The sequence below is a fragment of the Homalodisca vitripennis genome, chromosome 5 (genome assembly GCF_021130785.1).
Source record: "Homalodisca vitripennis isolate AUS2020 chromosome 5, UT_GWSS_2.1, whole genome shotgun sequence".
Lineage (NCBI taxonomy): Eukaryota > Metazoa > Arthropoda > Insecta > Hemiptera > Cicadellidae > Homalodisca > Homalodisca vitripennis.
This window is the reverse complement of record NC_060211.1, coordinates 35,939,363-35,951,678: the sequence shown is the minus strand read 5'-3', so window position 1 is coordinate 35,951,678 and position 12,316 is coordinate 35,939,363. Positions and strand designations below refer to the sequence as shown.

The window sequence follows — 12,316 nt, the reverse complement described above, 5'->3', positions numbered from 1 at the left end:
TATAAGGAAATAAATATGTAAATAGTGTCATTGTTAATGTATTCTGCTACAAGAACTGTACATTGTTAGCAAATAATAAGTATTAGATATAAATAAATAAATAAATAAATAAATAAAAATGCCTTTATTGCAAGCGTTTCTCAGTATAACAACTGCTTTACAGAACAACTCTTGTCATATCTTACACTATTTACAATACTGGGAAAATAAAATTAAAAAACTAAAACCTATAGACTAAATATAACACCCAAACAAGACAAATAAATTACTGTACAATCATTTTTCTTAGTTTACTTTTAAAAACAGTAACAGAAGTCTGTTTAAGGCTCTGGGGGAGGTCATTGTACAACTTTGGGCCAAAGTAAGAAAGCTCCTCCTCCCAAACTCATGCTTGACTCTGGGAAAGTGAAGCAAGTCACCATGGCGGACACTGCGTTGAGAGACCTCCTCCCGAAATTGGAGCTTCTCGACCAGGTACCGCGGCTCACCCCAGCGCAAAGCACCTTGTGATCATGCCACATGTCAGGATCCTGCATACATTTTCCATGGGGGGACAAACTGGACAGCATCTCGGAAGGGTGACACATGATCAAAGCGCCTCAAATTGAAAATGAATCGAACTGCAGAGTTTTGCAGTCTTTGAATCCGAATCTATGTCTCCCCTAGAGATACTGTTGCCGTATGCAGGATAGCAGTAATAAAATACAGACAGAACAAGAGAACTCATAAGCCGGAGCTTAGCGGATTCTGGCAGCAGACTTCTAAATCTGTACAGACCCCTCAGCCTACCAAGGGCACGCTGGATAGCATGAGTGACATGATCAGAAAAGGTGAGCTTACTGTCAAGCACAACTCCGAGAGTCTTGACTGACTCAGAGACAGACAGGCTCTCCCCACTGAGCCTTACTCTCACTCCTCTCTGACCAAGGGCCTGCACCAGATTGTGTGGGGCAAGATGAAGGACAATGCACTTACCTATATTGAGTTTAAGGCCATTGTTAACCGACCAAGTGTTGATGTTCACTAGGTCGGAATTTATTTTCTCAATAGCCTCATCAATGGAGCCAGGCTCGTATGACAAGCGCAACTGACAATCATCTGCGTACAGGTGAGCTGCACAGCTTTGAACACAACTTGGGAAGTCAGACGTAATATAAGTTGAACCAATATAGGTCCAAGACAACTTCCTTGAGGAACACCTCGCCTTTTGACAAGTGAAGTTGACGTCTCACTTCCCATCTTTGTAACCTGACTTCTGTCTCCTAGGTATGATTTTACCCACTCGATTGAATTTTTGCCAAAGCCATAAAAATGCATCTTAGCGTAACAAAAGTTCATGGTTAAGGGAATCAAATGCTTGTGAGTAGTCCAGTATCACTAGTGAACTACACATCCCTTTATCTTTCGCATCAATTAAGTCACTGAACAGACTTACCCAGGGCAGTGCATGTGCTATGATTTTTTCTAAATCCAGATTGTGTTTTTGGCAATACGTTTTACTTCGTTCATATACTGTGCTATTTGACGTGTTACATTTTTTCCATAATCTTCGATATGCTGGTAAAATCGAGATGGGTCTCAGTTGTTGGACACTTTTAGGGGACGTTACTTTTGGCAATGGATGAACAACACTCATTTTCCATCTCTGCGGGAACACACCGCTCATCAATGATTTTGTTAATAAGATGAGTAATTGCACCCAAAGCATACGGACTCACGGCCTTAATCATTTGGATGGATATTTCATCACTACCAACAGCTCTAGATTTTATTTCATTTAGTGCTTTTTTTACATCATCTTCAGTGACAGCAGAAAAGCTAAAATCATTCATCGATTCAATTCTCTTACTAGTTCTGAAGACATCGATTTCTTCAACTCTGGCTTCATTTCCATTCCCCATATTGACAAAATACTGATTGATGTCATCAAGCTTCAGTTGGTGTGGAATGTTTTCATTTCTGTTTTTTCATAACTATATTACACTGTTTCAAACAAGTCCAAAAATCTTTGGGATCCTTGTTAGTGGATAATTTCTCAGTGAAAAAATCTCTCTTTGCTCTCCACACCATCCCATTCAATTCATTGCGTGTTCTTTTATACATCTCCCAATCTTTACTGTCCCTGGTTTTCCAATATATCTTACGAGTTTGTTTTTTTAGTTTAGTCTGCTTGTTTATGGACATCGTTCCTCCACGGGGCTTTCTTTTTTGTCACTCTCTTGCATACAATTGGAGCATGTGAATCAAATACACTTTTAACATGGGTAGTGATGAAGTGCTCAATATTGCCAACCCCGTCAATGTGCATTGCTCTCTCCAGTCAATCTCCGCGACTGCTTTGACAGCACTTTCTGGGTTGAATTTTGAAAAATCTCTGTAGGTTATCATTTTTGGCCCTTTTTTCTCTTTCTTAACTTTTTACGCAACAATATATCAACTTGTGGTCCGTTATCTTCACCCCTCTATGGTCCCTAATGCCTGCTGCATCGATGACGCCGGTCCTCTCGACCTCGACCGACCTGTCCACTATTATGTGGTCTAACAAGGTGGAAGAGGTTGCTGTCACTCTTGTTGGTTCATTTACTAATTGTATTGCATTGTATTCTTTCAAGAGTCGGCGTAAGTACTTGGCTTCATTACAACTATTTGACAATAAATCTATGTTGTTGTCGCCCAAGTACATAATGGAGTTCGATCCGATAGCCAAGTTAACAAAGATAGAGTGAAACAAAGCTGACAGTGAGGTGTACCTTACATGTGGTGGCCTGTATACCACACATAAACCAAGCCTTACTCCCCCTTATCCTCAGGACAACACAAAGAGACTCCATACCAGGGCCCACATCCTCAGTAAGTGTGTGCTGCTCGAAGGAGATTCCCTCCTTAATATACAAGGCAACGCCACCACCTGTCACCGCGTCTGCAATGCCGTGTAAGTCAGCACGCCGATCACATCGCAGAAGTGTGTACCCAGTCATCTGATAATTGTCTGATGGGGTGCCGAGTGAAGCCATGTCTCAGATATCCCAATTGCATCAAAGTCAAAGTCACGCACAAATGAACACATTTCCTCAAACCCTGTATTGAGGGATCTAATGTTAAGGTGCGCGACTTTGAGACGCCCCGTGCCCCCCATCCCAGTTAGTTTCCCGGGACCAGAGAAACATCGCAGCTTCCCAGAGGGGTCATGGTCCCCGCTGATGGTATTCCCAGGCCCGGGACTCAAATCGAGACTAGACATGTCCTCACCTAGGTCATCGGCTGGTGCTGCATCCAGATACCGCAAACCCGCAGTAATAGCGTTCACAAATAGAGATCCCAAGCGAGTAACACCTCTCCTGGAGAAGTGCACACCATCCCGGGTGAGGTCCCGCCTGCTAACACAAGTGTTAGCTTCGACGAATTCAACGTCGAAGTTATTGCACATGAGCTCCAACTGAAGGTTGAAGTCATGTAGAGCTTTATAGCCAATGTCACGTCGAATTAGTACACTGTCCAAGAAAATTTTAGAATTTTTGAAAATTGGTTTTGACAGTGAACAGCAGATCCGCCATGCTGTGGAGGGCCTCCCGCTTACCATGCCCTCCGTTGTACCCAGGACCCCCCCCGATACCCTTTCCTCAAGTTGTTGGCACCAACATGAATTATAAATTACAGATAAACTTAAACCTACATAATTTAACAATCTATTCTTAATATTACTATTTTTCCCCCCAGGACAGCACTCAAGATAGGCCCCTTTGAAAACGCACTTACTACTAGCGTGTCTCAAATGTGAGTCACCTATCAACAAAACATTCTTAAAACTGCAGTCCCGACGGTCTGCTGAGGGTGTGGGAGTGACAGCATGAGGCACCGGAAGACTAGAGAGGCTGGTAGGTTGGTCGATGCTGTTGCGGGCTGATGTGGTGCTCTGATGAGCCGCCGTCAATGTAGCATGGGGGAGGAGGGCAGCTAGCCTCAGCCAAGGTCATCTCGGCCAGCAGGCTGTCGTCTGCTGAGGTCCGCCGCTGTCTCGCCCGTGACTCCGCCTGTCTCAACTCCGCCCGAAGAGCCCTCACGTCGGCCTCCAGTACCTCAATACTTGTCACCAGACACTGGCGCTCCCGCTGTCAGTACGGCAATTTTTTTTCGCGGCTCTCTACAAGCAGCATGTCATTGTCTATGTTAACCCGCCGGTTCACTGCCTCTTGTAATAGAGCCGTTGTCTTCTCTACACTTGACTAGCTGAGCATTAAGTTTGTTTATGTCAGCGTCATATTGTTCCTCTAGCTCACCACACGCCACAGACTTATCCTTATAACTATTATTTAAGTCCATGCAACGATGTTCCATAGACGCTAGATTGCTAGTTATGGATTCAACCTCATGTTTTAGTTCACTATTCTCCTTTGATAAGTCATTTAATTTGCTCATCAGGGAAGCTAATATGAGGAAACTAATTGTTTAATTGCACCTTCACCAAACGTAGCCATAACAGATTTCAGTTCGTTATATAAGATAGATGCAAGATCAATAACATCTTGGTCAATAAAAAATAGACCGTCAATAACATTTCAGCAGTTCGCTTGATCTCGTTACTGGAGGCATTTTAGTCAAACTATTAAATAATAAGTAACAATAATAAGTTAATGAAGGATAAAATACTACGACTACGACTACGAAACTAATAACTAAATAACAATAATAAGTTAATGAAGGATAAAATACTACGACTACCAAACTAATAACTAAATATAAAAACGAGTCAACAATTACGAGCCATACAACAACAATAACAACAAAAGATAACAACAGTTTATTTAACAAAAAACTAGTTTAAAATTATAAAAGGCAAAGTTACTATCTAACTTTTACTATAAATTTAAAGACTGTTATAAAACCCATCTTGGTTATCTTTTGACATAAGTAGGTTTCTCTGATCTGTGATATGGTCGAGAAACAAAGCAAAATCAACTATGGAACAGAAACTACTAAGAACGAAGTAAATTACCCATAAATATACATTTTAACATATTTTTTTATCGTGGCAAGAAGGCAAATTCAACATTGGTGTTGGAAATATAATTCACTAAAACCAGAAATGCTCATACATGTACAAAGCCTACGACATTATATGCGAAGCCACAACCAAAATGGGATTTTCAAAACTTTACAGACCAGTGAGTGTGTAGCCAGGAGAATTTTTGGAATTAAGAATAGGCCTATATATTAACCAGGCACCTAAGAATGAATAACTTAAACACACGAAAACACATTTAATTCACAAGGAGTTATTAAAATTACAGTCATAGTTATGAAACATATTTTATTAAATTAAATGTCATTACAATTAATTGTTATAATGTTTCAACTGCAGTACCGTATATACACAACACATGTTATATGTAATAATTAAAATTACTTGGTATATTAGATTTAAAGTGTTAGTTAAATCAGTTATTTATGTACTTAAATCTTTAGTAAAAGAACTAGATCTTACAATGTTGTGTTAATTTTAGTATAAGGTATGAAACTATTTATATATAAAATACTCAGCTGACACATATTTTGTATCTTAACAGTTATTTTAAATTTAATTAATTATATAAAATCGTTACTAGTTAATTTATTGATTCATTATTTTGCAAATAAATGGTATGAAACTAAATAAATATTATCATGCAACTAGTTATTAAAAATTAGAATTTTTACTTAATTTTAAGACATGGTTGCATTTTTATATGATTACTTTAAGCTACTATAATATTCCATTATTACTAGAAGCAAATTTATACCATATTCAAATGATTAGTTTACTTTTAATGTCTTCCTACCGCCACAAGTTGTATTATTGATGTATTAAACATTTTTTCAGCGAAGCATTGCAGTAAAACAAGTTACTTTTTCCTTATGGTTCAAGCTTCATATGCACCATAACAATAATAGTGTTATCTTTTACAAATCCATTTGAATCATCCATTAGTTCATTCCAAGGATAGAATGAGCTCAACCCACTGACCTACGTTTATTTTGGTTAAATGTATTTCTTATGAGAAACATTCTCATAAATTTGGCTTGCCTTCTTGGTTGAAAAGAATAAATTTAAAATTTAAATGAATCGACCAACAGATCTTCTGAGTATCCTCCACATTTCAGAAAAAAACCTAAGTTCCATCCATCTTTTCTCAAAGATATATTCCATAAGTAATTCTCGAAAAAGAATTTGGGAGATTCTTGTTCAGTAGTCAGGTTTTTAATATCATTTACAGTATAAACAAATGTTTTATTGACTTCCATTTTACATCGAGAATCAACTGAGTCAGAAACACTTTTTAGCATTATTGTACTTCTAGTACCAAAAAACTTACATATTTCATTCACTTCTTCACAAGTCAGTATGCCAGTCGGGACTACTTTTTCACAAAATTCTTCACAGGTGAAAGTGCAGAAACGAATAAATTTCAGATGTGGAAGTATTTGCTTTCTCAAAACCTCTCCATCGTCTGAATCTGTTGTGTGTTTTGCCCACTTGACCACAGCCTCCCAAACACTGGGTTCACTTATATTAGAACAGTCTGTTTCTACAATTAACAACAGTGCTTCAGCACTAAGCTGCAGAAACTTTTCGGAAGAAACAATTTGGTCCATTTTGGTTCCCAAAATTTCCATAGTCAATTTCCTTATTTTCTCATGTGAATAACAAAATGAATTTGAAATTGCAAAAAATATATTGTCAATGTCCTTTGGAAGCAAGTCTAGAATATGTGACACAACTGTTGGTTTTATCTCTGTAACTAAGTACTTTTCCACTACGTAAAGCAAATTGACACTCTCACAAAACGAAAGTTTTGGAATCACAACACTACTGCCTCCATAAACACATTTCATGAAATTCCAGAAAGTTTCAGGCTCAATATCTACGACTCTCACATCTCCCTGTTCAGCCAATTCACTGTTACCTAGCATTTTCTGCAAAGGTTCACTGTATGCAAATAGCAAGAACTTTATTGCTCCGATCCTTTCAGTGTGTCCTGATTCTGTCCCCAAGACAAAGAAGCAATCATTTCTAGACGTGTCAGTCAACCAGTACTTGGTATGGGGTGGTAAATCATCGTCCACTTCCTTTTCTGCAACACAGTTTGATAATGTAGTTTTTTATTTCAAAATATCATTACACTAATATCACTCACGACTAACTGATTAAAACAAGAGTATTTGGCACTATACTTCCAAATTTATCTATTAAACTATCTATCATTAAATTTAGAATAGCACTATTTCATTAGATTGTCTCAAGGAAAAGTAACAAAACACCACATTGGGTCTAAGAATAGAACTGATAGTGGTATCTGAGCTTACTCCCTGATATTGTATCTTCAAGCACAAAGATAAGTCTAACCTTTCTTGATTACACCATTGGGGGCTCTAATTAGGTCTGTGGAAGCCCTTGTAATCCCTCATTCTGAAACATTCTACCATTGAGTATTTTTTGTTAAAAAATTATTTTAAGTACTAATATCATTTATGCTTGATTAGTACATATGATAAACCATTGATTATTTAATAATTTATTGACACAACTTTCTCAAATTATTATATACACTTAACTCAAATAACTCATTTAATCTTTAATAACAATTAATTTAGTGTAAATTAAATAAATTACTTTTTCAGTTACTATGTTTTACTAATTGTGAACCTGTGGTGACTGTTCAAATTTGTGCAAAAGTGTCAACTTGACTATTTCCAGATGCAGATGAAAATGATAAATTTGTTTATGATAAAATAGTAAATGGAATATGATAAAAGGAAAGATTATATCTCAGTTATCTTGTACCATGGAACAGATCATAGAAGTATTTGCTTCTCTAAAAACATGTAAATACAATATTTATAGTTTTAGATAGATTTTGAAACAAAATTATATATTTACTAGCAGTCACCCGCCCCTTCGCACGCAATTTCGTAGTTTTGCACCTGTATGAGCACTTCTGACTCGAGCGAGTAATATTTTCCAATGTTCCTTTTTGCCACAATAAAAAAATATGTTAAAAAGCGTATATTTATGGTGATTGTAATTTACTTCGATGTTATTTTTTGTCCCATTGCTGATTTTGCTTCTTTTCTAAAACAAAAATACATATACAGCTCTGAGAACCCTACTTTTGTCAAAAGACAGCTAATAATTTAGGTTTCACAACAGTATTTAAATATAAAGTAAAGGTTAAATAGTGTCTTTTATATCTGCACTACTAGCAGTTACCTGCTGTTTTGCACGCAATTTAGTAGGCGTTGCACTTGTATGACCATTGTTGGTTCGAGTGAATTATATTACCGACGCCAATGTTCAGTTTGACTTGTTAAAACAAATCACAAACAAGAAAATACGTAAAAAAGCTTATATTAATGACCATTCTAATTTACTTTGATAGATAGTAGACTAGCATTGTCTTTTATAGATAATATTTGATAAAAATGTACAGCTAAAAGTACAGTAACAATGACACTACGCGTTTGTTTCTTTATAAAATAAAAAATATTGATAATACTTTAGAACGTTTAGATCTGGAGTTAGTACATTAGATAAAAAGCACAGTTAAGCAAACTCACATCGTAGCGAAATCTTGCTGACTGCTTCAAAGGGAGTCTTCGGTGTCAAATTTTGACCATCTTATGTTTTGTGGCATCTTGCAAGATAGATGAGTACTTACCTAATCGCTAAAATCTAAAAAGGCGTTACGAATATTTGTACTCACTATAAATGTAAACAAATTGTAAACAATAGGCAATGTTTACACAGAACAGGCGATTACATTATAAATGCACTGTTAATTAATATTTCACAGCTTTAAAGACCAGTGGGGCGTAGCCCGGATAACAAAATAAGAATAGGCCTATATTCATTCCAGGGAACCTAAAATGTCCATGTAGCCTAAAATATCAGCTCAATTGGTTGAATAGTTTACGCGTGAAAACGTAACAAGCAAACCTACTTTCAAATTTATAATATTATTATAACTCGGCTTGTGCAAACAGTAACTGTCTAAAAAAAGGCTAAACAAGTTACAACTATATTTAGTTAAGTTTGTTGCCAGTTTGACACTATTTCTGAATTGAATTTGAATTGAATTGAATCATAGTTTATTTCAAAAATATTTACATGCGTGCGGTTTGTAAAATAAGATAGAACTTCTTAAGAATGTACATAAAATGTAGCACAAATCCACAATAAGTAGTTATAAATGTAGTTACTATACAGTTGATAGAATAAAATTATGTAACTAATTGGACATTAAATTTACTATCAAATTTCCATTATCTTATTACTATACTAGTTAAATGTTTACTTACGAATATTATACACATGATTTTAAAGTGGCCTAGGAAATGGCACACTCCCAAGCCAAAAAAAAACCCGTATTTAGATAGTACGGTGTTAAAATTCATTTTGCGTAGATACTACAAAATAGTGTAAAGGAAAGATTTAAAGAGGTGAAAGAAAAAAAATCAGGAATGATGTATATTACAGATCAAAAAGCCAACACGCAGAACAACCTAACATATTACTAGCAGATGTGATGACGAAATTTTATAAAATAAAAAAATAAATGTATAAATAGGACAAACCCATCGACAGGCATCGTTGCTGTTAAAGTGACATCAAGAGGCAAGGCAAAAGTCAGATCCGTCTGTAGTCAGCCGTAATTGAAGCCATTCATTTCAATGTGTTAAAAAGTTCATTTATCTCAAAATTTAAAAACCAACTCCGTTAATTATGGACCTGCCGAAAAAACAGAAAGTGGAATACTTATAACATTTCCTAAACCTTTTGTGATAAATCATCTTTTTGTACTACAAACTGATTCAAAACATCGATTACGTTTGAATAACATAAGGATGTTTAAGCACCAAGAACTGATGGAACAAGTTTTAAGTTTTACAAAAATTGAATTTATTAATAACTTAATTGGCTATGGTCACTGGTGAACTTAATACACCATTATTTTCTTTCTAATAAGATGTCATTCAAATCAAAGAATCCCCATTATTTATAGCCTTGATAAAAAAAATGTTTTGGAATGCATACAACGTTAAAAAAAACTTGCTGTTTATTTATTTACATCTGGCAATTAATTTATATCTGAAATAGTTTGCGGAGCATTGGGTACAGGTGAATTCTACGACAAAAATTAATATTTCATTTCTCACAAAATCTACCTACATCTTCCAACTGAGCTAGAAGGACTATTTGATACCTCGTTAGATATTGAGATAATTACCATACAAAATTTGTATAGTTGTACAATAACATTGAAACAATAAGTGAAAATATTTGCAAGCATAATTTCTGATTTACTATACTATATCAAGTCCAAGCTTTTAGAAAATAAATTAAATGCTCGTAAAATCTTTTCCTTTGTCAGATTTCAGAATAAGTGTTACAAATATATTTATGTGTCGAACTGTATATAATTGTACAATCAATGATGTACAAATGAATCTTCTTATCTAATTATACCAGAATGGGAAAATCTCAAATAATGAGATTATTCTGTATTCTTCTATAAAAAGTAAATTATAATGAGTAAACATAATTAATTACTAATTAATTTTAAAAGGTTGATTAATAGTTTCATAGTGTAATGTGTATTTGTAATATTTAAATGTAGCACACCGGAATCTCGGATTATTTTCATCAGATATTTACAAAAAAAGTTCATTATTCAAGTTCACTAGATATATTTTATTCGCATTAACTATTAACATTTTAATTAATTGCAAAAAGGAGTCAAAACCCTGAATCAAGTGATTATAAAATAACTTTTAATTTTATAATTTAATAAAAAATATATAGTTAATTAAAAAAAAAAACTATTCACACAAATAGGCCTAATAATGTTTGCGGACTAATTTAAAAAGTACACATACATTCAACGCGTAATTGTAAAGCAGTGAAAATAATGAATTAAAACAACAATGAAAGCAAAAATGATGACCAAATAATTGAAATGCTGCAAAAATTCAGTGCCTTCCAAATTACAGAGACATCGACAAGCGAATAGACAACAATGGGAATTCTAGAGCAGACTTGATAATATTACAGGGTGGGAACTGTGTATAGATGACAAGGCAATGGAGTACTAAATAGAATGATAAATTGTATGGTTACTTTGGTCCGCCAACACAAAGAAAAATTAACACCCAAGTCAAGCCTATTGGTAGACATCTAAAAAGCAGCGTGGTGAGTACAGTATATGCTATTAGCCTATATCAAAATCAGATATTCACTATGCAAATTATTTATTAATTTCAACGTTCACAATAATTCTGAAAATAATGTTCATTTGACTTATAATTGCATTACAAAACTATATGGCAATAATTGTTTTCAAGGTAAAATGAAGAATTTTTGTTTGCAGATACAGCGAGGACATAAATTACTCTGTCAAATTTCACCACTTGATTTGTCAGGTCAAAATAAGTAAGAAATTTAAAAATCAATTCGGCAAAACAATATGTACTGAATCCAAACAAATTGTATAACGAATGTGGAAAATTACAACAAGCTAGTAATCTTAACTGGTAAATTCAACAATCAGCTGATTATTAATCAGCAGTTAAGCGACATTGATAAATCGATTAGTGAAGTTAAAGTGAAGGATAAGGCATAGTTACATCTTTAATTTTCTGTTATTATTTGCCATAGTGAATTAAATTTGGAATCAAAATGTCCATCGAAAAGAAACCCACACTTCACCGTTCTTATAAATATTTCATTAACTCTTTTTTTCTGATTTATTTCAATGTGAAAATGTTATATAGCCACCATTTTAAACCTGATCAGATATTTTTCTGACACTACCTTAACAGGTCTTGATTAGAAGAAACATTTTGCAAAGCTTGAACTTTTATACCTTTATGTCTTTAAAAATACGAATAAAGAAATAGAGGGTGAACTAAACAAGACAGTACTATACTTTATATTATGACATGACTTTGCTCAAATTGTTATAGTTAAAATAATTTTAACATGTGAGAGGTGTCACCGGCTCCATGTACACGAGAGGTTGCTTGAAGGCAATTTGCTCATGCTTACTTTTTACTATTAATTATTTTGCTTCAACAGGAAATCTTATAAAAATTAACATGATTAGTTTGAGTACTGTGTTGCCGAATATACTACTTTAAATTACCTGAAAATCAAATTGTGTAAATAAAAAACATATTAAAAGTACTGCATCGTAATTTTTCGTAAAATTTAGAATACACAAGAGGTTGAGCGTAAGCAAATGATCTCATATACTTTTTTTAAGTGTGTAAGTAAAAAATTTGT

At 34.6% G+C, this 12,316-nt stretch overlaps 1 protein-coding gene across 1 annotated transcript in view; it reads right to left on the bottom strand.

Annotated features, from left to right (window-relative positions):
- Positions 1 to 6,073: 6,073 nt before the first annotated feature.
- Positions 6,074 to 12,316, bottom strand: part of LOC124362001 (BTB/POZ domain-containing protein 6-A-like) — a 31,147-nt gene continuing 24,904 nt past the window's right edge. The window contains exon 2 of the mRNA XM_046816134.1: positions 6,074 to 7,109. Coding sequence (XP_046672090.1) covers positions 6,085 to 7,109 — 1,025 coding nt within the window. The 3' untranslated portion in view covers positions 6,074 to 6,084. The remainder of the gene's footprint in view (positions 7,110 to 12,316) is intronic.